This window comes from Vidua macroura, chromosome 1 (assembly GCF_024509145.1).
Source record: "Vidua macroura isolate BioBank_ID:100142 chromosome 1, ASM2450914v1, whole genome shotgun sequence".
NCBI lineage: Eukaryota > Metazoa > Chordata > Aves > Passeriformes > Viduidae > Vidua > Vidua macroura.
The window spans coordinates 124,067,905-124,093,314 of record NC_071571.1 but is presented as its reverse complement, the minus strand read 5'-3'; the positions used below and the strand labels follow the sequence as shown (position 1 = coordinate 124,093,314).

At 37.8% G+C, this 25,410-nt stretch overlaps 1 protein-coding gene across 6 annotated transcripts; it reads left to right on the top strand.

The window, feature by feature from the left end:
• Positions 1 to 1,899: 1,899 nt before the first annotated feature.
• PEX2 (peroxisomal biogenesis factor 2) lies at positions 1,900 to 24,486 on the top strand. Of its 6 annotated transcripts, none has more exons than XM_053990352.1 (3): positions 1,900 to 2,234; positions 6,797 to 7,092; positions 19,993 to 24,486. In XM_053990352.1, exon 3 carries the CDS (start codon positions 20,012 to 20,014, stop codon positions 20,924 to 20,926), a length of 915 nt encoding a protein of 304 aa, XP_053846327.1. In that variant the 5' UTR covers positions 1,900 to 2,234; positions 6,797 to 7,092; positions 19,993 to 20,011; the 3' UTR covers positions 20,927 to 24,486. The 6 variants fall into 6 exon arrangements, with proteins under 6 accessions (XP_053846327.1, XP_053846318.1, XP_053846309.1 ...); XM_053990343.1 differs by having other exon boundaries at positions 6,792 to 7,092; XM_053990326.1 differs by lacking the exon at positions 1,900 to 2,234 and adding an exon at positions 2,435 to 2,744 and having other exon boundaries at positions 6,792 to 7,092.
• Positions 24,487 to 25,410: the final 924 nt, after the last annotated feature.

Below are 25,410 nucleotides of genomic sequence, written 5' to 3'. Positions count from 1 at the left end.
CAGGCCTAAGAAGAGAGAGAATTCTCAGCAGCACCAAGGCCACATGACCTCCATATGAACAGAGCAGATGTAACAGCAGGAGGAAATGTGAGTGTCAGATGAGTACAGAAATTAGGAAATACTTTGGATATTAAGTATCCCTATTCATTTACTGTTTGTTTCAGCAACTGGAGTAAATAAGAAAAGGCGTCTTCAACAAGAGTTACTCATGGACTATTCTGAAACTCAGCTTCCAGAACTCATGTCAAAACTCTTACTCTACATGGAAAACTTGCACAGCACTTCCCTATGATACTTCCCGTTACAGGGTCTGTAAGTATTCCAAGCACTGACAACTTAACCCTGCAAGCTTTTGTTCAGACCTCCTGTGACAGACCAGATATTCAGCTGCCTCTGCAGTGTCAGGTCAAAACAGAGGTAAAGGTTCACCTAGAAAGCATGGCTCCTGGAGACAGCCACAGTATCAGCCCCACCGAGAAACAGCACCTTGCTTCACTCTTTAGCTGCAGGTCCTCTATTGCTGTCCTCTGCCGTGCCCACCTGATACAAAGTCTCACTTCACAAGATTTTAAATGATAAGCTCTCCACAGTGCCCCATACAAGGAAGTGTTTTTCTTTGTTCCTAATTCAAATATATAATGATAAAATAATGATAATAAATTAATTTCATGGTTCAATTAACTACTTCTGAGCAGAAGTAAATCACTACATTATTGTTTTAAAAACAAAGCAAAAAATACCCCAAATACCTTGGTGTACATAGTATACTATTTAAATATTTGGGAGTGATTGTTTTTTATTAGTGACAATAAGCTTTCCACCTCAATGTCTTTCCATTAAACAGAAGAGTCTAGCTCAAAAGACAGTTACCTCATTTTGCTTAAAATGCACTTTTCATACAAAAAGGTCTAATCCCCTTTTTGTGAAATCATGTGAATTAGCCCTATTCACTTCAAGCAGGTATTCTAAAAGAGGAATTACTCATTATTAACAAAGCTACGCATCTGCTTTGCCCTCTTTTATCATTGTGAAAAACTACATGTAAATATTGAACAGAACGAGTCTTTCAGGATCCTGATATTCATAAATGTCGGCATTGTTTAGTGATACCTGAGGTTGTCCAGAGTGCTATCTAATTTCTCATGAGTTAGAAAAAAATAGTACAGAATCCAACAATATGTGCCTAAGGAATGGTCCCTCAGCAGAGATAACCCCAGGAAGTTATCTGAGGAAATATAACCCTTAATATCATCTGTGAATCTGTGTTCATGAATATGTCAAAACTAGATGGTTTGGAAATGAATAAATCACTATTTGAGTATCTTTAAACTTTTATTTAATAAACATGACAGTTCCCTCCAACCTGTTCACAGAGTTCTCTTTAGTTTGCTTTCCAGAACAGTAATAGCCAACTTCACAGTGCAGTTTGACTCACCTAAAGTGTACAACACAATTAAATTATAGCTTTTGAATCGTCTGAAACACTTTTGAGCCCGTAAGGAAGACCTGACACCGATGCCAGGAACTAACCGAGCAACCACGTACGGAACAGTGTAACCGCTGGAGAAACACGGCCTGCAGTGCTTTTAGTGCCTTCCCCACTCCGCTTGCTTCTCCTCTCACACGCCTGGGATTCCTGCCCGCAAACGCTCCGCAGGCTGCCCGCCTCCCCATGGACTCCACCCCAGACTGCCCTCGACTCCAAGGTGCTCGGTGATCACGCCACCCCAGGCCAGGAGTCTCTTCACTGCCACACGAGCGGCCCCCGAGCAGGAGCCCCTACAGGCGCCGGCCCAGCCGCAAACGGCGGCACGGCCGCTCAGGCCCCGCCGGGCCCACCGGTCCGGGAACACTGGCCCCGCCCCCCCGCCGCCATTGGCTGCTGCTCTCACGCCGGGCGTCTGATTTGCTGCTCGGGCTGTCAGTCAAACAGCGCGCGGCCCGCCCTGGTGCGGCCGCCGTGCCGGGAGCCCTTCCCGCGTGCCGTCCCGGTTTCCCGGAGCGCTTCCTGCGCAGCCGCGCCGGGCGCTGGCCGGCGGGCTGCGGTCCGTGCGGCCGCCGCTCTGAGCAGCTGCCGCTGTGACCCCGGCTGGCGGGACGGTGCCCGCGGGCCGGGGCGGCTGAGAGGAGAGCGCCCGAGGCGGCTCCGTCCGCGCAGAGCTTCGCTGGGAGGCTCGAGGCTGAGCCCGGCGCACCCGCGGAGTCGCGCGGGGCTGGGCCCGGCAGCGGCGCAGGTCAGTCGGGACGCGGGGCAGGACGAGACGGAGCGGCTGCGGCGGGCGGGAGCCCTTGCAGGGACCGTGGCCTGTGGCGGAGCCCATCCAGGCACCTCCCGCGGCCCGGCAGGCCGGGGCAATCCCTTTGGCTCAGGCCCCTGCGCTCATGCAGGGCCTGCGTATAAAAACTTGTGTTTGGCCTCCTGCACTCCCCGGTCGCCCCCGTTCCGTGAGTCCCGCTGGCATTCAGCCTCCTGGTGCCGCAGCGTGCAGAGACGGGGAGCTTTCCAGCTAGGCCCAGGCGTGCGGTAAGAGAGGACAGAGCCTGGTGACGACCTCTGCGAAGAAGAAAGGGCATAATATCCTGTCAGAGGAGTATTATCATCTGAATTGTGATATCAGCTGAGAGACTGAAACATTTATAATCTTCGAGGGTCATTCCTCTGACTGCCTGCTGTAGGTGGGAAAGAAATCTAAAAATGAGGGTGACAACTTTCCACTTTCTGTTAATCCAGTTTTGTGCAGCCTGTAAGTAACAAATCATTGGTTCACTACAAAACAAATGTGGATTTATTCTGAGTGGCCAATGTGTTTTGACAAACAGACAAGCTCTGCTTATGACATAGTCCATACTGGAAACCACAGCACTGTATTTCTTGTATGATCTTTCACCTGTCAGTGTGAGGGAGGTGTTCCCTAAGGTCAAAGATGAAGTATGTCTAAAATTTGCACTAAATGAAGTTTGTACTAAAATTTGAGTCCAAAATACTTTGCCATTTGATTTCATTGGAAGTTAGTTCTTGTCAGACTTTTTTGGAGCTTTTTTTGACATACAGTTTAGCAACAGTTGATAAAGTTTTCTTTTTAAGACTACTGCTGTTTTTATTCTTTTTGAAGATGTGTTTTATCAGCATTTTCTTCTTCAGATTTTTTTTCATCTTTGTGCCGCAGTTCCTCCTCAGCAGCAGCTTGTTCTTCAGTTCTTGGCTGTCCATCATGTCTAGTTTATCTAATGAAGTAATTAGTAGTAAAACAACTGAAAGTGTCATTGTTGGTACTTTAATTAGAGTAGTAAATAAGTTATTAAAGGGAGGAAAAATTAATGTTTTGGGGTTTTTTTCCAGTGTTTGTTTATACTGCATGAAGTCACCAATTTCTGTTACTTGCTATGGGGTTAAATTCACATCTAAGAAATGTATAAATTAGCTCATTAAAAGAGCTTTTTTTTTTTCCTTTTTAATTTTTAGTGGAAATTGAATAAACCAGTAGGGCACATAATCAAGAGTACTGAAAGTATTTGACACTTACATTTTAATTCTTTTGGAAATTGGTACAGAAATAGATATCATGTCAGTATTGAAACATCTGTTTTCGTTGCTAGCGCCTCTAGCATTAGGTGTTAGTAAAAATACTTTTTTGGAGTTAGTACTGCATTGATGGTTGGACTTGATGATCTTAAAGCTCTGTTCCAGTCTTAATGATTCTAGGATTCTGTGATTTACTCTTTTAATTACCATGATGATTGTAGTGTTCTCTGTATTGTAAAGTTTTTGATTGAGTCTGTGAATTAGAAAGTGGAATATGTTTAAAGCTGTTATCTGTGAAGGTTTTGCAAGGATCTTATATTGCACCCACTTTCTTGCCTACTAGTCTGGAATTTTTGGGGAGAATCTAAAAAAGGTGGAGTGTTTGGGCCTTTTTTTGTAATGAGAGTTTCTGTGTATATCAATATTTCAAAAACCTCAGTGTTATGTATATATATATTTGCAGTTTTTAAAGTAGGAATTGAGGATGTTTATTATTGAGTACAGAGTGTTGTGAAATTGCATTAATCTGGGGCCCAGGTGACTGAAATAACTCTGCTTAGCATTTTGCCTCTCTTTTTACATCCTTTTAACTCCTAGGCTTATCTTTGTTCAAACTTGTGAGTTTTTATTTGTCAAGAACATCCTTTTCGGCAAATGAAAAAAATCAGTTCCCATTAATGTTGCTTTAATTAAGTAAATAATTAAAATTAGATATCTCTGCATGAATGTCAAAATATCTTTTACTTTCCTTAGAAATGTTGAAAACTGTAAAGTAATAGTAGCAAACTTGCATGTATTTGAATCAGCTCATGCTTACGTATCTCATAGCTAATCTTAGAACTCTTAGTATAGTAGTACAGACATATAAAATACCATGTTCTGAATTTATTTTTTAAAAAAATTATTTCTTAGGTGATGGGCCTTCAGATGCATTATGGATCTACCCACTTATTAAAGGGCTCCCAAGCTGCTAGAATGGCATGGCTCGGTCCATGTTCGTAGAGTATTAGGGACTAGGCTAGATATATGTCTGTTCTGTGCAAGGAGGGTGTTTAGATTTGGGAGAGAATTTTTTGTTTGTTTGACAGCTCTGTTTGTCTCCCATTAGATTCTTTTATTATTCACCCATGTCTGTAGGTGAAGACTTTAGGTTTAATTTCATTAAACACTGTAGTGACTCACAGAAAGGTTTTGATACTTAAGATGATCCAGGACATGTAGGATGTAAATATTCCTGTAATGGACTAAATTAAATTGAACTAAAACTTTTAAACAGGTATTATTAATGTATAAAGACTTGATTGAACCCTTCATAGAGTAGAGTATGAGAGGTAATTTTTCTTCTCTGATGTTTTTTGACACTGTTACTAATTCAAGGACCCTAACTTGTTCTTTGACATCAAGTGCTGTAGTGTAAGTCAAGAAACATTTTACCTTCTCTGTTTATAGTCTTTTGAGGTGGCAGTCTTGAAAATGGCTAAAAACTGCTACCGAGAGAATATTTGGGAAGGAGGGAAACAGATTTATGGCTACATAGTATCAATACCAAGAATATGGTGTAAAATAAATGGCTCTTCAATATATAAATCGTCCAAGTGTAGGGAGTGATATCTGAATCCAGAATTAACATATAGCTGGATGTAGTAATGAAGCACATGGTCTTTCAGGGGAAAAAAACCCTAAACGTTTAATTACATGTTAAAAATGTGAGATAGTGGGAATGTCTTTTCTTGCTTTTTTAAACATATGAAAGTCGTTTCAAAGCCATGAGGTTCAGAGAGAAGGGAAGGGGGGACAAAGAAGGGAAGAGATGGACAGCTTCTTGAAGGAAAATTAGTAGTAAATTAAACGGTAGACAAAATCAGTCAACAATTTGAGACTATAATTTAAGTACCTTGTTACCCATGTGTTTTATTTCTCTGTAGGTTATAATGGCCTACTCTTGCAAAACTTTCAAAAATTCCATAGTACTATTGCTGCACTTGGAATTTCTACATTTAATCAGTGAAAACAACAATCAAGAAGATGTAAAGAAACAAATAAATTGGGTCCAGCTAACACTAACTGATAAGATATAAATACAATTTCATTGAATTAGCTTGTAAGCATGGTGTGCTCCAATAATAATAATTAAGATAATAATAAGAAATGTGAATAAATGTTTGAATTAAAAGATAGCACTGTATTTAATAAGAAATGTTCTTCATATACTACTAATAAATTAATTCTATATTAATGTCAGTCTAACTGAAGAATAAGATACGTTATATTACTTTTTTGATACCTTACTTCTTAAACCTTTTAGGTATTTAATGATTTTTTGGCAGAGAGGGCTTTTTTAAGACTCTATAGGTAATAACTTTTTCAGTAAAGAAGTTCACTGTATTTGTGCCAGTTTAGCAATATTTTCTTTAAGCTGTATACTCTCTGACAGAAACTAATGTAATCTGTTTCTTATTCGGTCGGTTAGTGATATTAGTGTTGGCTTTCTCTGAGAGCCTGGTTTTAGTATAAGAAAGTAAGATCATTGCCCTGGAATTTAGGTAAGCATGCTCTGGCCTCTTCAGGGATCTACTTGGAAGAATCCCCCTGGGTCAGGCCCTGGAGGGATGCAGCACAGCTGACTGATACTCAAGGATCACCTCCTCAGAGCTGAGGAGCAGTCCATCCCAACAGTTGTGAAGTCAGGCTAAAATGCCAGTAGCCGTGCATTGATGAACAAGGAGCTCATCACAAAAGTCAGACATTAAAAGTAAATGTGCAGAAGCAGGAACGGATAACCTGGGAGCAATATAGAGACAGTCTGTGAGCATGCATGGTTGTGATTAAGAAAGCCAGACTCTACCTGGAGTTGAATCTGGTGGCGGATGTCAAAGACAACAAGAATTGCTTCTGTAAATACACTAGTAGCAGGAGGAATACTAGGGAAAATGTGGTCTCATGGCTGAATGAGCAGGGAATGTGGAAAGTGCTGAGGTTATGCAGGCTGCCTTTGCTTCCATCTCTACTAGCAAAGACCTTCAGGAGCTGTAGAACACAGGGAAGAGTCTGCAGCAGGGAAGAGGTAGACTTGGAAGAGGTTTAGGTCAGAGAATACTTAAGTAAAGAGGACATAGATAAGAGTCTGGGAGTGAACTCATGAGTGCTGAGGGAGCTGGCTGATATCATTGTGAGGATAGTCTCAATAATTGTCAGACTGGGAGATTGAGGAACTGGGAGAAGTACCTGTAGACTGGAGGAAAGTCAATGTTTCTTCTGTTTTCAAAAGGGCAGGAAGAAGAGCTCAGGGAGCTACAGCCTGATCAGCTTTACCTTGATCCCCCAGAAGGATGGAAGGTGATGGAGCAGCTAATTCTGGAAACCCTTCTAAGACACATTAAAGAAAATGATCAGGAGTAGTCAGCATAGATTCACCAAGGGGAAGCCATTCTTGACCAACCTGATAATTCTCTACAGTGAAATGACTGGCGTGGTAAACAAAGGGAGGAGAGTAGATACTTGCATCACTAAGTCTTTCAGCAGTGTCTCCTGTGACATCCTCTTGGAGAAGCTGCTACAGTACAGACTGGGTGAGCAAATAGTCAGGTCAGCATAAAATGTGCTGAACAGATGGACCACAGGGAATGGCAATCAGCGGTGTGAAGTCTAGTTGGAAGCTGGTAACTACTGTTGTACCCCAGGGGTCAATACTGTGTTCAGCCCTGTTTAACATCTCCATTAATGATCTGGATGATGCGATGTGCAGTTAGAGGATGATAATTTTGTCAATTAAAATCAGTCTTTCAGTGAAATACCCTAATGTAAATTTCTCCCTAGCAAGGTCTGGTTCCCAAATGTTAGCTATCTAGGAAAAACATCTGAATTAATGCAATTTTTCAGAGCATCCAGAAAGTGAATTAAAAATTTTCAACCTAAATGATAGTATGTTGTTTATGACTTGAAATGGAAGTGGACTCACTCACTGTACTGCTGCTGCAGTTATTGAGGACAGCTGCTGCAACTTGTTACCTCTTTTGGACTGCTGAAGTTTACTTCAGTGTGGTGTTTTCAAGCAGGCTGCTTATGCTGTTTTGAGTTTTCATTGGGTTTTCTTGGTCTGTGTTTTTTTAGAGATAGGGTTGGTTTTTTTTCCTTTTGACAGCTATTAGCATACATACTTCTTCAATTAGACCACTGAAGAGAGTCACACCCTTTCTGTTCCTCTCATTTTAACTAACAGGCGTGCTCTCAACATCACCTGCTGTACAGCACTCCCTGTAAAGTTAAAAGCAGCAAATAAAAAAAAAAATTAAAATTACCAATGTGTTGTGCTAAAAAGATGCAGGCTCATAGTCAGATTGTGCTGTATATGCTCAGAGAAGGTAGCAGGCTTTCTGTTCTGTAGCTTCTTCAAGAGTTGCTGTTCCTGTAGCCATACAGCTGACTTACAACTGCAAGCATCATCAGTTCACATCTAAACTTTACAAAAATCTTCAGGATGCTGTCTTTGTAACATGCCTCTCTCAGAGATGGGGGCAGGGAGTTTTTGGTTTGGAGGTGAAATACAAGAACTTCAAAAGTTTGAGTTTATTTCAGGCTCTTTTGAAAAGGAAACTAAATTCAGATTTTTTAGAGTAAGGGGGAAATATAAGAGAAATAAAGAATGCTGAGGTAGAGGAAAAAGAGGATATAATACAATATAAGAAGGAAGAGGAATTTCAGCAGTGGTGCAACTCTTGATTCAAGGTTGATTCTGACTGGGTCTGAGCACTTTTTCCTTCTCTTGCAAGGGAGCACTTGAGGTTTTTTTGCCTTGCCTTTTTTGCCAAGGAGGAAGTTGAATTGAATGCTGCTAATATTCATTGTGTTTGTATTAGTAGCTGCCTAGGAACAATGTCCTTAAAAATCTTGTCTTTGACACTTCTTATCTCCTGTCTTGATTTTTTGCTAATATTGTGAGTGGAGTTAGAAAAGAAAGGAGATACTCAAAATTTAAATTCTAAGAAAACTTGCAAAAATACATTAAAATAATAGTATTCAAAAGTAATATTAATTCTGTAGTCAGAGAAGCAGAAAAAAAATGTCACAAGAGGGGTTTGGTAAGGAGGAAAAACTTTTCCTGAAAGGGAAATTAATATAATGCTATGACACTGTGGGGCATAACTAAATCTTGAAGGGAAATACACATTGGAATTGCAGAGGGATTTCAGAAGCTGTAACAGCATACAACTCAGGCTGCCTAGCAAGGAAATTATTATCCCTCTTCTAAACTGTTACTTGTAATACATTTATGCAGATGTTCAGTTGATTCTAAAATGCTAATGAAGTTACAGGATTGAAGAGAAGTGTGGTGGAAGTGTATCAGTCTTCCCTTGTGTGCTTAAAGTTCCCATAATTACCAAGTAATAAAATCATCAAGGACTGGGGACACTGAGCACATCAAATTTTCCCAGCACCCCTAGTAGTCCTTGCATATGCCAGACGTTTCAAGGTACAATCATACCAGAGAAGCTGAAAGTAGAGAGGAATTGCATAGTGTTACTTATTTAAACAGAGTAGCCTCTCACTTGCAAGTCTGCATTAATCCTACAGTGGATTTGTACAAATAATTACTTTTCATTTTTGAAAGACAGCTAAAAGTTTCATTATTTGTATTTGCAGTGTTGTGGTGTTTTGCTTGCACATTCAGCACGTTGAGGTTGAAGACAAAAAGAACAGTTCTTCAAGTCAAACAGAAGGCTTGAGTTTCTGTCTTGCTGTTGACTGGTGGTGGATGTAAGAGTATGATGCTGAGATTCAAAGGCATCTGGTTTCACGATTACCTGGTTTTCCTGACCCTGTTGTTCTTTTTACTGGTACTGCATGTATCTTATCTGATTCTGTGATGACCTGTTTGTGTACTAAATCTGCAGAAAAATAAGTTTAAATAGGTTGGGCTTTTGCCAGTTCAACATGCAAAAATTATTAAATTGAAGTTTAAATGAGTGCTAGTGCTAGCTAATCTGTAAGATAAGGACAGAATAGACAGTAGAAGGAAAATAGGAGACAGTGACTGTAGCTGTCAAAAATTACATTACCTTAGGTTTTTAAAGAACACAAGCCTGAAAAATGAGATATTTATGTCAAGTACTGTACTTTATCCTTGCACCAGTTGAGAGTTTCTGATTAAAATTAGATCAAATTATTCATAAGTTATGTCATATAATACAAAGCCAAAACTTAAAACATAGTGTGAACAGGCTTGTCTTTTTATTGATGCAGGACTTTATTGGTTCTAGCAAATCATAAATATATACAGTCTGTAACAGCACTGCTTTTACATAGAGTCCTCTTTTTGGTACAGATGTTGACAGGAGTTAATTATGACTTAGGCATTTAGGACAGCTTTTACCATTTTTATGTAATAAGTATTTCTAATAAAAGGTTAAAGGACCTTACGTTCCTGCAGTGCAGTATTTGGATCAGTACTGTTACACTTGCATATTGCTGAATATTCAGGACTCTGCAGTTGGTATGCATATGTATGTGAAAAGGAGGAAAGTTGGAATAAAATCTGGGCAGTGACTGTGTTTCATAAATGATAAGTGCAAAGTGTTTAATGCAAGAGTTCTGTCATCTGTGGTAAATTGTATCAGAGTATGTAGAGCAAGTGTTGCTTCTGAATCCCTCTGTGTATCTTCTCAATCTTCATCCTGGCATCTCCGTACTTACCTGGTTGATCCATTCGTATGAATCAGACAGGTTGGAGCAGAACAGAGACACAGAGCTATGAAATGAGACTTTAGGTTAGATGACTTTTTGTTTGTTTTTTAGGTAGTTTTGAATGGAAGAAATGTAAGGAGGGGCATGGAAAAATGCATAAAATTGGGATTGACACTGTGCTTGACAAGTAAGAGGATGTGAGATACAGTGCCCTTACAACAATGAAATGCAGATGTTGATATATATCATGAGGTATAAGACCAACTTTTCAGAAAAGCAACAGTAACCAGCACAGGAAGAGTTATGGCTGTAACTGCCCTCACTGGAAGAGTTATGGCTATAATTTCCCTCAGTGTGCTCACAACTGTGCATTCATGTTCTGTCATTGATTGGACCATTCTGAAATGGAGCTGCATGCCTCTGCCACTAGGTGACATTTCACCTGCTTTACATAAAAGATCGCACATTTACTAAGCCGTGCATTCTTTCCTTGCTGCACATGCATTGCAGTATTACTTAGCTATCCTTTTACCAGAACCTCATATCCTTATCACACCCAAAATGTCTTCAAATACAAGAGTCTCTCAGTCATCTGTTGATCACATCAGCAGGTGAGACCTACATTATTAACTTAATTCTTAACTTTGCTTAGCTTTTGCATCTCCTGATGCTGGTTTAGTCAGAGATGTTGCCCCTTCCTTACAAAGGGCTGTTTCTTCCCAGCTAACCATCACAGTTGCCACTCTGTTCAACTACTTTAACCAAATTTCTCTTCAGCATTTTAGTTCATCAACAGTAAAGGTAAGGCACTTCTCCAAATAATTGCCATTACCTGGTTCCAAAGAAAAAAAGTCTGTTGTGTACAAGACACATATTTTGCTTAGCATCTAGATCAAGGGGTTTTTAACCATGTTTTTTGGAAGTCTTTCAAGTTACAATGCAGCTTTACACTTACAGGTTTTTATCACTGATAGCTTTAAAAGGAACAACAGCTAGATTGCATTTAGTGTAACAGAGGATGAGAATTTATAAGTGAAACTGACATGTCCCGTTAGAGATGAATTTGTAATTTGATGTACTAAGGAGCAGGATGACAAAAGAGGAAATAAGATGAGGGAGGAAGAGAAAAAGGATATGGGATTAAGAATAATAGTTATGGAACATTAGCTTGTTACGTGTTTATCTTCCTGTTTATTCCAATAAATCAAAATTAGGGCTTATCAAAAAAGTTGGTAGGATGATGCTGTCTCTGACTTCTATGCTGTGAGGAATACAAATGTACTTCGAGGTTTTATAACTTCGAATTGAGCATCACAAATTTTAAAATGTAGTATTTTAAATATTAGTTACGGGGTAATTATCAGATCTGGTTGTTAGGATCTAATAATCTGTCTTTTAAGAGTGCTGACTGATGACAAATTTCTCTGAAGTCAGTAGAAGCTTTTAGCATTCAGAATATCTTAAGGATGGCCAGTAATAGTCTTGGTTGCTAGCATTCATCGAGAGGATGTGTTACACTGATGTGGGATTTTCAGTTTCTATCAAATGCTGTCAGAAATGACTGATTTACAGCTTCTAACAGTGCAGCACTTTTCTGCTGCTCTTCATTACTCTTGTATCAATTCTGGCTCTTCTGAGCTAGTTTTGATTTTGTAACTTGAAGCCCCAATATTTTGATTCTGGCAGGTAGTTTATGGAAGATAAATCAGTGAGCTATGGTTAATGTTTCCTTGCTGTCTCCAGGCATTCAGCAGTGGCTAATCTCTTGTATCTCATTTTATGAAATCTAAGTTTACTGAGTTAAAATTGAAAAAGCAACCTGTGATTTGAATGTGTCTTTTTCTTGTGCTTGGTCTTTGGACCTTAAATGTGACTGTAGCATTTAGAATTCTGGGATTATTTACTAGTTGCTCACTTAACCTCCATCGATAATAAAATTCTTAATTTTATCTATGGGATTTGTTTGTTATACAGTCATTCAGTGTTTTCCTTGAATTTGTCTATTTTGAGAAATAGTCCTTTCTCCCAGGAATACAAGAAATAAATAATAGTTTCTGTGATTGCAGTGCGTTACTGACTTTTTAATTAGTATTTGTAGTTATTCCAAACAGTTAAAGAATCAATTTATGTTCTTTAGAAAATGATAGGTATTTGTCTGAATTATATAGGAATCCAGACAGTAATACAAAATCAATCTTTTTTAAGGTTATTTGAGGTAATGATATATTGATAAGTTAATTTTACAGTGATTAAGAGACAACACAGTTGGGGCTCCCAATTAGACTTTGATCTGAGGATGTTTCTCTCTGCACTTGATAAGCAAGAAAGAGATGGAATTAATGGTGAGGCATGAGTCTTTGAGCAGCTGGGGTCCATGTTCTGTGTTATGAGAGTTGGTGTAAAAGAAGATTTTAAAGTTAACTGAATATATATCGTTTGATTTCTCATCTTTAAAATTTATTGATTTTAAATTGACATCTAAAATATCCTCTGCTATTGAGAGTACCCAGAAAGAACAGTTAAATGATAAATTTTCACAAAGAAGAAAGTAGAACACATTAAAAAAAAATTCACCATTCATGTGATTGGTGGAAAGGTAGTTTCCATTGCTATCTGTTGATACCCTAACTTTATGAACATCAAAGGAGGGATAGTAAACCAAGGCTATAGCTTACTTCCCTGCTCTCACACAAACCCAATATGGCAATGCACAATACCAAATATATTGTAGCTCCTGAAGGAAAAAGGGGCTGTATGTTAGTGTTACTTCCAGAGAGGAGATGATTTCTAGCATGCCCACTTTACATCCTGCTCCCCCATGCTTGGACCGTTGATCTCAATGCTGGGACTTGGCAGAGTGTAGTCTATTGAAAAGGCTGAAAAATTGCTACCTTTAATGTATGCCCTGTTGTTTCTTTGTGTTGAGATAGTTTATAATAATAAAATAGTAATAGTGAATGTTAAGGAAGTCTTTATATCAGCAATTCTTCCATGGCCTGGAAATTAAAAGAGTTGTCCAGGCAGAAATAATACAGCGTGATTAGCAAAGAATATAAAGGAATATCATAGGAATGTAAGAATAAAATTTATGACTTTGAAGAACAAAATAAGTTTCAATTTACAAAGCACAAGAAAAGAATCAATGAAAGGGTCCAAAACTCTTGAGTAAGAGGAGGCACGAATGGATAAGTCCATTACCTAGATCTGTTATTAAATAAGAAAAGAGAACAAGGAACAGACTTTCAGAGACTGATTCTTCCCTTCATACTTTGTAAAAGAGATATATTGTGACCTGCTACTTTCATAAAATTAATCTTAGACAGGAAATAAGAGTGGAATCAAAGCAGAGAAAGAATAGCCTAAGGAATCTTAATATAGATGTGCTCAAGTGGCAAATCCTAATAAAATTCATCCTAGAATGATTGAGGAATTAGGCACTGCTGATTTTATTTATTTATTTAATATCCCAGAGGGTGGAAATAGCCAGCAAAATGGGTTTGTGTGTATCTGGTTTTGTGCCTCTTTATTCTTCTGGTAAGAGAATTATTGAAACTGTCAGTTTTGATTCCAAATAAAGGTTCAGGAGTAAATAGTTTAGCAATTAATTTGTATCTAACAATGTGTAGAAGAGAAATGGTAAAACAGCCAGTATGGTTTGGTGAGACCTGTTTGTAAGAAACCTCAATATTTTTCTCTTCTAAATAAGAATAAAGTCTAGTAAGAGGAAAACTTCAGGTACAATGCAGCTTTATTTTAATAAAGTCTTTTTCCCTACATGAGCAAACTAGGGAAATGTAATATCAATATTGTCTCCATTAGATGTTGATGTTATCAGTATCAAGTTGCAAGATTGTCTTTACAGAGTAATTATCTATAGTACCCTGTCAAGATGAAAAGGCATTAGTGAGTTGGATGATGGAAGACAACACATACTTAGAAAAGTTACTGATGGTATAAGCTGGAGAGAGGTTGAGAGTTTAGGGTTTTCTTTTTTCCTTTGTTTTAAACATAAAATCTGAATCCAAAATACTCTTGATGAGTTTGGAAAGTGTAAAATCAACAAGATGAAAAACAATGCAGGCATTTAACATGAAAAACTCAAAATACATTAATTCAAAACAGGAAATAATTATTCAGATAAAAAAATTAGAGAAAAAAGATATGAAGTATAGTAGATCTCAAGGTGAATTGCTGCTGGGAAAAAAAGTAAAATTATTGTTTTGTTGTGGATTTTACTTGGGTTTTCAGTTTGGATTGGTTTTTCTAGAGGATCATACCAGGCATGTTGTAGGAAAACAGATACTGTCTAGTTTGGCAAATCTTCTGTAGGTAATTGGTCCTCTCACATGCCTTGCTGCTTTTTGCTCTTGAGAAGGTGCAGCAAAATGGAATTTTTTTTCATTGTTCTTGATTTCTGCTATGGAATGAAAACTGTCCTGATTTTTACTAAATATGCTTTATACTGAATATGAGAAAAAGTCTTTGTAATTATTAGGGCCATAAAACACTGGAACAGACTACTTAGAAAAACTGTGGAATTTGCTTTCTTGGTATACACATATCAATATATTCTTGAGCCTGTGTTCGTGCTGTGTTAGGATTTGATGGTCTCTTGTAGTCCATTCCATCTCTCTGTAAATACAGCGTTAGACTACATGTTTTGTCTATACAGAAGAGATTGTGTAAAAGAATTAAATCACAAGCTCAGCGAAGTTAGTGGATGTGCTACTTATGCATCCTAAATGTAATTTTAAGTTCACAGAATGAACTAGGTTGGAAAAGATCTTTGAGCGTCAAATTGAACCTATGACCTAACACCTCCTCATCAGGTAAACCATGGCACTGAGTATCATGTCCAGTCTTTTTTTTAAACACCTCTAGGGATGGTGATTCCACTACCTCCCTGGGCAGATGATACCCAATCTCTCTTTCAGTGAAGAATTTTTTCCTGATGTCTAACCTAAACTTCCCCAGGCACAGCTTAAGACTGTGTCTTCTCATTCTGTCACTGGTTGCCTGGGAGAGGAGACCAACCACAGCCTGTCTACAGCCACCTTTCAGGAGGTTTAGAGAGTGATAAGGTCACTCCTGAGTCTCCTTTTCTCCAGGCTGAACACCCCCAGCTCCCTCAGTCGTTCCTCACAGGGCTTGTGTTCCAAGCCCCTCACCAGCCTCGTTGCCTTCCTCTGGATGCGCTCAAGTGTCTTCCCAAACTGAGGGACCCAGAGCTGGACACAGCACTCAAAGTGCGGCCTCACCAGTGTTTAGTAAGGATGACCTCCCTGCTCCTGCTGGCCATGCTACAGGCTAGGATGCTCTTGGCCTTCTTGGCCGCCTGGGCACGCTGCTGGCTCATGTGCAGTTAGCTGTTGACCAGCACCTCCAGCCTGGGCACTGTCCAGCCACTCTGTCCCCAGTCTGTAGCGCTGCAAGGGATTGTTGTGGCCAAAGAGCAGGACTCAGCACTTGGACTTGTTAAACTTCATGTTGTCAGACTTGGCCCATCTATCCAGCCTGTCCAGGTCCATTTACAGAGCTCTCCTACCCTCCAGCAGATTGACACATGGTCCCAGCTTGGTGTCATCTGCAAATTTACTGATGGTGGACTCAACCCCTCATCCAGATCATCAGTGATGATATTAAACGGGACTGGTCCCTGGGGGACACCACTACTGACTGGCTGCCAACCATTAGGAGCAAATTTTTGGTTTTAATTTAATAAATATGTTTTTATTTTGCTTCTCAAAAAGTGATTTGACAAATCATACTTAAAATTATTTTAAGGCTTCTGCATATATGTCTATTTGTCATCTATAATGATTATGCTAGAAAAGCAGGGAATGCAATTGCAGTAGCTCTGAGATAGAAACCCCTTGATTACTCATCCACAGTAGAAAAGCCCTGTGGAAAAAATGGCACCCAAGAGGTTTCTTGGATTTGTATATTTCTTCAGGCAAAGTTTACAGACCTGTAAATTTAAATGTAGAATTTTTGTGGGCAGAATGCATTGACAAATGTGCCTGATGGTAATACATCTCCTACTGATAGTCCCAGAACAGGTCAATAATACTGCTTATATTGATAGCAGCAATGCAGGAGATGTTACTTGGTATTATAGCTAAAATCCATGTTATCCCCTTAATTATAATTACATTAATATTGACAGGATGTTGACAATACTCACATTACTATTGATAGATTTCTGTCAATAACATGTTTCCAAATGAAATATATTCATTCATAATTTCTACGATGCTCAATATCAGCACTAATATATACCAGAAGAAATTCCTTTTTCCCTAGTGATACACAGTAATTTTTTTTGTACTGTGCAAGTGGGATTGTTTATTTGTTTGGTTAAAAAAGACAAAGCAAACAAAATACAGGCTATTTAAGAAAGGAACATTTTAGGGTTTTTCGATTGTTTTTTTTTTTTTTCTGGCGGGCAATTCTTTTATTTTTTCTATGCAGTATCTCTGACAGTATAAAGGGAGAACCTTACAAGTACCGGTCTTTACTACTTCCTTAGTGTTGTTTGGTATTCTTCCTTTTCCATATAGTCTGCCTAAACGTGTCTAAAAGTTCAATCAATTTGATAGCTGGTAGTTCAGGAAGAGACATTAAACATGACACTATTAAACAGTATATGTGGTGTTGATTCTGATGTTTTTAAAAAGAAGACTTGTTGGATTTGGCAAAATTTCACAGTTAATGAACAGTAGTTGTGCTGCTCGGGCGTGTTGTCTCAAAAGTGGTCCCCATTTTCTGTATACAAAGTTCCAGTGCACTCTGATAGATTCAATGAAATTATTTCCTTCAAATGCAGTTCTGTGTAGGATGATGGACTTGAAAAAAAAAAATATCAATTAGATTCTGCAATGAGGCAATGGGAAGGTCAAGCTCCAAGTCTGAGAGAAGATTTTAGTCTACTCTCCTGTGAAAATTGGGAATAAATTAATTGCTAAAACAGGTCAGGCATCATTTAGTCAAGTTTCAAGAATTTATGGGGATGGAGATTTCAGTCTTGGTAGATGGAATATTCCGGCTTCCTTGCTTCCAATTGGAATTTGTCATGTAGTGACTTAACACACAGTTGCCTCTCTTTATTTCATTGCATCTCACAGAAAACTTTGGCTTAATATTCTCTGCAACCCTTAAGAAGTAGATTATTCATAGACCACTTCTTAACTGACTTATCCTTCAGGTTGAACCATCTGAGTTCCTTGAAGCTCTTCACATATATCAGGACCTGATGGTATTAGTTACAGGACTCTTTTCAGTTTGTTGACATTTCTTTTGTACTATTAATAGAAAAGAGGCTAAACTGGACTTAGTATCCCAGGTGTAGATTCACCAATGCCAAGTGGAGGGTAATAAGCACATTTTTCAGTCTGCTGGCTATACAGCTTCTAATGTGCTGCAAAGATGCACTGGTGGCTTGTGTTCAGCGTGCTGCCTGTCCCCACATCCTCTTCTTCGAAGCAGGTGTGCAGTCATACGGGCTCCCAGTGTGATCCATCATAATCTTGTGGATTTGACACATTTTCCTTTGTCTTCAGAAAATTCCTGATGACCCATTCTTCACTTGCTCAGGTTTCTTTAGATAATATAGCTATAATGGGAGAAAAAAATCTGTAAATATTTATTGTACCTTATATATGAGAAACCTACAATAGAAATTGCTCATAGCACCTGCAGTAATGAAAAACAGTTGGAAAAGATGGTTGAACTGATGTTGGAAAATAGTCTTAGTAGATGGATCAAGGAAGTTGTTTGAGATTATGTCCCTTTTAAAACTAGCATTTTTAAAGGAGGTTTTGTGTGTTGCGAGTTACATAGAATACTGAAACAAGTATAACAAAGTGAAATGAGTAGAAGAGAAAGTGAAGAAGACATTAGACTTTAGGGATGATGAGTGAATAACCAATGACAGGTTCTAGAGCAGGTGGTTATCCAAGGCTCTGGTTCCTAAAATGATAGTGGAATGAAATGATGAGAAATAGGAAGGTGGATGGTCATTGGTGCTGGAGTTTTTGAAGTGATGCAGCAAAATCCATTAGAGGTCGAACTGACCCTTTTAATCATAAATTAGAGGAGGGAAGTTACTTGGTTCGTACTGGAAAATATTTCCTGTGCTTTGGTTTCTGCTACAGAAAAGACTAAGTGTGAGCGAGACAGGCTTGGGTATAGCCTTTGTATCCTGGTTTTTCCAGCTGGTGTGAGTTCATGCAATGAACCCTATAGCTGTTTGCCCAGAGGAGGTGGCCTTATACCACCTTCAGCCATGTTTTGCCTGCTAATAAGGAGGGTGGCGTTTAAAAAAGCTGAGTGGAGCTATTGTATGCTCTACCCATGTAGCAATCTTAGTTAATTGGAAACTACTGTTATACACCCTACACTAAGGACAAAGTCCTATTTCCTTGCAGTTAACTAATTATAAATATGGAAAACGGGGGAAAAAAGCTACAGAAAGGAAAGCTACAGATGATGTTTTATATTGTGTTTTAAAACTTCTCCGGTATTCTTTTTCAGGAAACATGGTTGTTTGTTTGAAGGATTTTTTTTTTTTAGTGTTCTTGGCATCACAGCATCTTTTACTCACAGTAATCTTGTATGGTTATTTTTCTCTTACAAATAAGAATCTGAGGCACTACTTCCTATACTTTCTCCCGAAGGCTGTGGACTCCTTACAGATCTGTTATGCAAAGAATCTAGTTTAGAAAGTGAAATATGTTGCATGCTGAAAATACTGAAAATACTTCTGAAAATACTTCTGAATACTTTGGGGTTTAAACTGTTGACAAAAGGAAGCAAAAATTGGTTACCCCACAATTGTGCATTGAGGTGTTACCTGTACTTTGCTTTGGCAATTTATTGCATTTATTTCTCAGCCAGACTTCCAGATGCAACAGCATCTAAAAGAAGCCATTTTATTTTTTTTTTCTATGATGCTTGAGCAAGAGGAGTATGCATTTGTTGATGTTGCTATTATACATTAATCATCTTGCCTGGAAGTGTTATACGACAAGTATAACACTGTCAAAAACACTCTAGAAAATATATGCAGACTTCAGTGAAGTACTGTATAATAATTTTTCTGGATGCTGAATATTTCTTAAATTTAGTATGATTTTTCTCTAAACAACTCACTGCCCTTATTAAGAAACTTTTATTAATTCCCACCTTAATTTCCATATCTTTTTGTAATTCCTAAATTTGTCTGTATTTCTATGGTTTTGCTTTCAGCTGTAGCAATTTAAGTGTTCGTATGGCAACACTTGGACTGCCTCAGTGTTCTTTTCCAGATTTTCTGCTTAGTATTTCAATTTCCCTGTTTCTCCATAAAACACCATATAGTGTTGCAGTTCTTCTTTCTGGTCTATTTTAAGGTTCAATTGAATATTAAAATTATGCCCTGTGATATTTTTTTAAATGTATATATAAATTTATTAATATGAATATATATATATAAATCTGTGGATTTTTCTGAATATCTAGATGATGTTGAACACTTGTTTATAATCGATTGTTAACTGTTTGTGAGAAATGGTCAAGCATAATTTCTTCTAAAAATAAGATTTTAAACTAATTTAAATGTGTACTAATTTTATATCAATATAAAGCTTCCTGAAAGGAATTGTGGTATATTAATAACATATTTATAGAGCATTCTGAGAACTTTGTTGTTTCTTGTCTACTGCTGGTATATTACAAGTTTGTTATTTTTAACAAAAATAGAAATAGGAAATACTCCACTATACTAAAATCTATTTGTGTTTTATTTCTAGAAAGTTTATTTTTGAAGAAATGGCCTCCAGCATTGGAAATGAAAAGAGTGTGAATCCTGTGCTCAGAATAAGTCAGCTTGATGCTCTTGAACTAAACAAAGCCCTGGAACAACTACTGTGGTCCCAGTTTACCAGCTGTTTTCATGGATTTAAACCAGGGGTGTTGGCTCATTTTGAACCAGAAGTAAAAGCATTTTTATGTCTTATATTATGGAGATTCACTATCTATTCCAAGAATGCAACTGTGGGGCAGGCTATTCTCAATATTCAATATAAGAATAACTTATCTCAGACAGAGAAATACCAACCTCTGAGCAAACACCAGAAGTTATGGTATCTTATTTTCACTGTTGGTGGAAGATGGTTGGAAGAAAGATGTTATGATTTATTTAGCAATCGTCAACAGGAATCTTTCTGCAAAATTAAGAGCTATATAGGTTTTGGATCTGGACTTCTTAAGCTTTGTGGACTTGTAAATTTTCTGATTTTTCTTCGGAAAGGAACATTCGCAACACTTACAGAACGCGTTCTAGGAATTAGGTCAGTTTTTTGCAAGCCACAAAATGTTCGTCAGATAGGATTTGAATACATGAACAGGGAACTCTTATGGCATGGCTTTGCTGAATTTTTGATATATTTGCTACCACTCATTAATGTACAGAAACTGAAACTTAAAATTTCCTCTTGGTGTTTGCCTATCGCAGGTCTTTCCAATAGTGAAAACACATTAGCAGCTCACTGCAGGGAATGTTCACTATGTGGAGAATGGCCTACCATGCCACATACCATAGGCTGTCCACATGTTTTTTGTTACTACTGTATTAAAAGTAACTTTTTATTTGATATGTATTTTACATGTCCTAAATGTGGCTCAGAGGTACACAGTCTTCAGCCATTGAAGTATAAAATTGAAATGACAGAATTGCATGTCTGATATGAGGTTGATTTAGTTTTATACTGTACATGGTATGTATAGAAGAGATTAATGGAAGAATTCAGAAATTATTGAAAGCAGACTGCTGAAAGATGTTTTGGGGACTCTGTAATTCATGTAATATGTATTTTTACTGGTCTTGGGTTTTTATTGAGTAACAGTGCCATAATGCCCTACCCCACTTGGCAGGTTAAGGGAAGATAGTTGGATTTACTCTGGGTGGTGTGTGGGAGAAACAACAACAACATTCTCAGGAGGTTCAAGAAGAACTTTTACTTGCAAACTTTAGAAGATTCCAATTGAATAAGGCACTTGGCAAACTTTGACTTAGCAATCTTTAACTTTCTCAGACACAGTGCCATTACCAGCTTTCCTAGTAGATGGATTAAGTGGGAAAGTTGTTCTTTTCATGCCTAAAGAATAATTTTAAATTTGAATTCCCAATATGATGTTACATTAAAATAAAAAATACCAAAGGTATAAAGAATATTTAAGGAAAACAGTGCACCTTCTAGACCTTTGTGAGATGACAACTAATTTTCTCAGGCAGCTATGTCTCTGAGCTTCTATTATATATATATTGTCTTTCCTCAGAAGCTGAGGGACGAAACCCATCATCCATTGGGATGTGGCAGATGTTCAGGGTAACACTGAAGAAAACTGTTGACTCACAAGATGCCATCTGTAGGAACTGCCACTCATCTTTTTTTGGTGTGGTCTAGGGGAGTGACAAATCTCAGAGTTCACTTCCACACAGAAAAAGATCAAACACAGTTATGTGCATATTAACATATTAAAATAGTTAATTTCCTGCTTTTTGCTTTCACTATTTGCTTTCTTAGTTGCCTTTGCAATGTTTTAGTTGTTCTAACACTTCATACATTTACTCTTCAACCTGGTTTTATAGGATTATTTTCCTTTTAATTGCAATGGTTTTTTAACACAAAGTGTTATTCAGAAGAGTCTCATTAACACAAAAATACATTACGTCCTCTTTTGAATCTTAAATTGTCAAAAACATATGCAGTTAAATAAATAGCTTTATGGTGGCTCTGTTCTTGATTGGCAATCATCAATAGTCAGTCCCAAAAATAGCAGGGTAACAGCTGATTGAGTAACTTTGATCTACTTTTATGAAATGGTTTATTACATTCTTCATTCTACATTCTGATTAGAACAACCCACTAGTCTATTTGTTTGAAGATCTTAAATTCTAGGTTTTGATCTTTAGAGTGACACACAGGGCTTTCATCTGATGTAATTAGATATAGTTAGGGGGTGGGCAGCCAAAAACTTAATTAATTCTGCTGCTGTTCTTTGAGTCAACAGAGACTTCAGAGCAAGTGCTTCCAGATACTGTGCTGCAATATTATTTGCTGTCAAATATGTGTATTAGTAGCCTGCCATATTTCTGTTATTTGCTGTTGCAATTAAAACCAGCAGGTGCAAACCTATTTTTATTAGAGTATGAAAACTGGCAAGTCATTTGGAGAGCATCCTGAAGTTACTTCTTGTTCCTGAAGGAATTTTGTATGAATTGTCCTTCCACATCACTTAATAGCTTTTCCCAAAGAAATGTTTTATCAACGCTGACTTCAAGGTGATCTAATGTCTCCGGAAATGTCATCAGCATTTTGGTACTTCAGTCTTTATCTGTGTTTATTAATAAAGATTTGTATGCATCCAAAATCCAGTGTTTGTAGCTTACAATCATAGCACACCTTTGTTTGCTGTGGACTCTTCACTTATTCTGAAGTCTCAGAGCAATTTTTTATCAAAAGAGCATGGATTCTCTGTATTGGCCTCTGCTAGGTGTCATGCCCTTCTTAGGCTGGAGTTCACTTCTTTCCTATATGGAAATGTTTCATTTTCCTGAATATTAAAGAATGTTATCTTCCTTTTTCATACCATCTCCCTCTGTCCTGCTGTTTGATGTGCGTAAGCTGTATGAATTTCCTGGGGTTTGTTTTGTCTCTTGCAGTTTCATGCGGGTAGAGTTTGTGCTCTGTTTTTCATCCCTCTTACGCTATCAATAAAAAACCTGTTTCAAGCAGTTTAGTACCTCTATTGTACAGCTGGTTTCTGCTGGCTGTGCTATATCACACCTTACTCTTGGTTTGTTGTTTTTTTGGTTTTTTTTCTGGAATTAAACTTCTAATGCATAACTCATGCTGACTTATTATAGCAAAGCATTGGCCTACTTCTGTAGCACCTCCTCATCACTGTGTTTGGTTTGTAGCCGATAGTATTTACAAAGTTTGTGAAGTCTGTGTCTTGTGGCATAAATGGTTTTTGTTACCCTAAGAACCTAGATCATTAGGTGGGGGTTTAGTTCTTTTATTTTCCATGCAAGCAAGCAGGTACCAAGCATCTCACAGAAGCAGGTGGTTTGGGAAAAGAATGGTTGTTTATGTCAGATACGGATTTTTTTTTTATCTCCCATATGGTGAAATTTTTGCTCAGTTGTAGTCACTTATGAGACGAGGGTTCCAACTTGAATATTGAAAAACTACCAGCTTACCTTTTTAGTACTTCAATATTCAGCATTTTCCTAAAGCACTTTAAAATTAAAATACACTTTTTAAAATATTTTAATTCTGTTTTGTTGTGTCTTGTGACCTATAAGTTGCAGAAGAGTCTTAGTTGAAGATATTACAGGAAAAAAAAATCAGATCCTATGTAGACTAATCAAAGGATAATTAGTTTTACATATTAATTACCTTGATAATTTTTCCTCATAGACATTATATTTTTCAGGTTTAAACTCTACTTTAACAAAGGACTGCTCCATCTGGTCCTACTTCCTGCAGTAGAGGGAATACATTTTGTTTTGGAATGTTAATCTTTAAACAAAAGGGGATTAGTATTCAGCTACCATTAGAATGCACTTGTGAGTAGTCATATGTGCATCGGTGAAAAGGATAAATGCTTAGAATTTAAGGAAGCTAAAGGACCAGAACTTCTATTCAGTCTTGGATAGGAGTTATAGCCTTATATTACCAGTTTTCTTTATGCCCTGTTGACTTGGTGTGCTGCATGAACATTTTCATTATCAAAAATCAAAAGATGAAGGCATAAATGAAACAGACTAATTACATTAATAAACATACTAGAAAACTTTTCATTTCTTCATTTGAATGAGAATTACCAGTTGGCATAAGGTGTGATTTGGGAGGCATTCAGATGAAAGGAGTCAGAGAATGCTCGTTTTTACTTCCACAAACCACCATTCCACCTACTTTCTATGTTTTCAGGGAGGTCTTAGAAGTAATTTTATAGAAGACTTAGAAGTGGGAGTTTCTGTGAAAGAAATGAGAGGGATAGTATTTGATTCCTGCCTTACTTGGAAACACTTATTTTTCTGTTAAGTGTGAGATATGATGGACAAGGATGATCTCAGCATTAGTAAAGAGACGATGTGAAGAAAGAAAAGATATGTATTTGCTAAATACAATCTATATTATAATGTCCTTATTTGAGAATACTAATGCAATTGTTATCTGGGATGTATCATTCTGATTAAAACCAAGTTGACAAATAAATTATATTTTTTAACAGGAGGTTCTGAGGTTTACCTTTTTCTTAAGAGAGTTTTTCTGGAAGGGTTGTTATTTCTTACTCAGTGGGTGACTTCATACTTTGTCATTTATGAGACTAAAATGCAAAGTGAGAAACTAGTTTAGACTTCTCTTTAAAAATTTCTTCAGTTTTAGATTTAAGCAAATTATCTTTTCACATTTCTTCTTTTGAGCAGATTAGTCATAGCTGTTACACTTTGCTGTGTGTTTGCTAGGAAGCTGTGTTGGCTTGTACTGAGAAGAGAATATTGTGGCATGACTGGGCACAGAATAGGGTCATGCTTGTTGCCACAACAGATAATAAACTGATGGTCATTTGCTTTTAATACAGTATGGTAGGCTGAGCTGCTGCAAGTCACAGTGTATATAGCCAAAACAGCAGAAGCAGTTTCAAAGTGGTGCTTCAACCCCTTACCTATTCCCCAGAACAAATCTTAGTAGAATTTGTTGAATAGATTACAGCTGTCTGCCTTCAGTCTCCTAAGAGCATTTTACATGCTGACAACATTAAAACATCCACCTAAATTGTTATCACAGTCTTAAGTTTCTGCCATTCCAGGGGGTCCACTCCCAAAGTGAGGAGCTGGCAAGGTGGCCAAATACCATTCAAGGAAAAGACACTTGTGGTCAGAATCCCTCTTAGGCTGGCACCAGATGAATCACAAACATGCACTGGCATGTTCGTACAGCATCTGCTAAAGCCAGCTAGTCATCTTTTCTGTTCTCTAGAACATACCTGGGGTTTAGAATTCTCAAACTGTCTGTTGATCTGCATACAGAAATGCAGCTCTATTTCAGATAAGAGGTGTGGGCAGATTTGTACAGCAGCAGGTGCAGGTAGTTCTATGTCTTGCAGGCAGTTTTTAATAAGTCTGAAATCCTCAGCTGCATACCTCTCTGATCTTG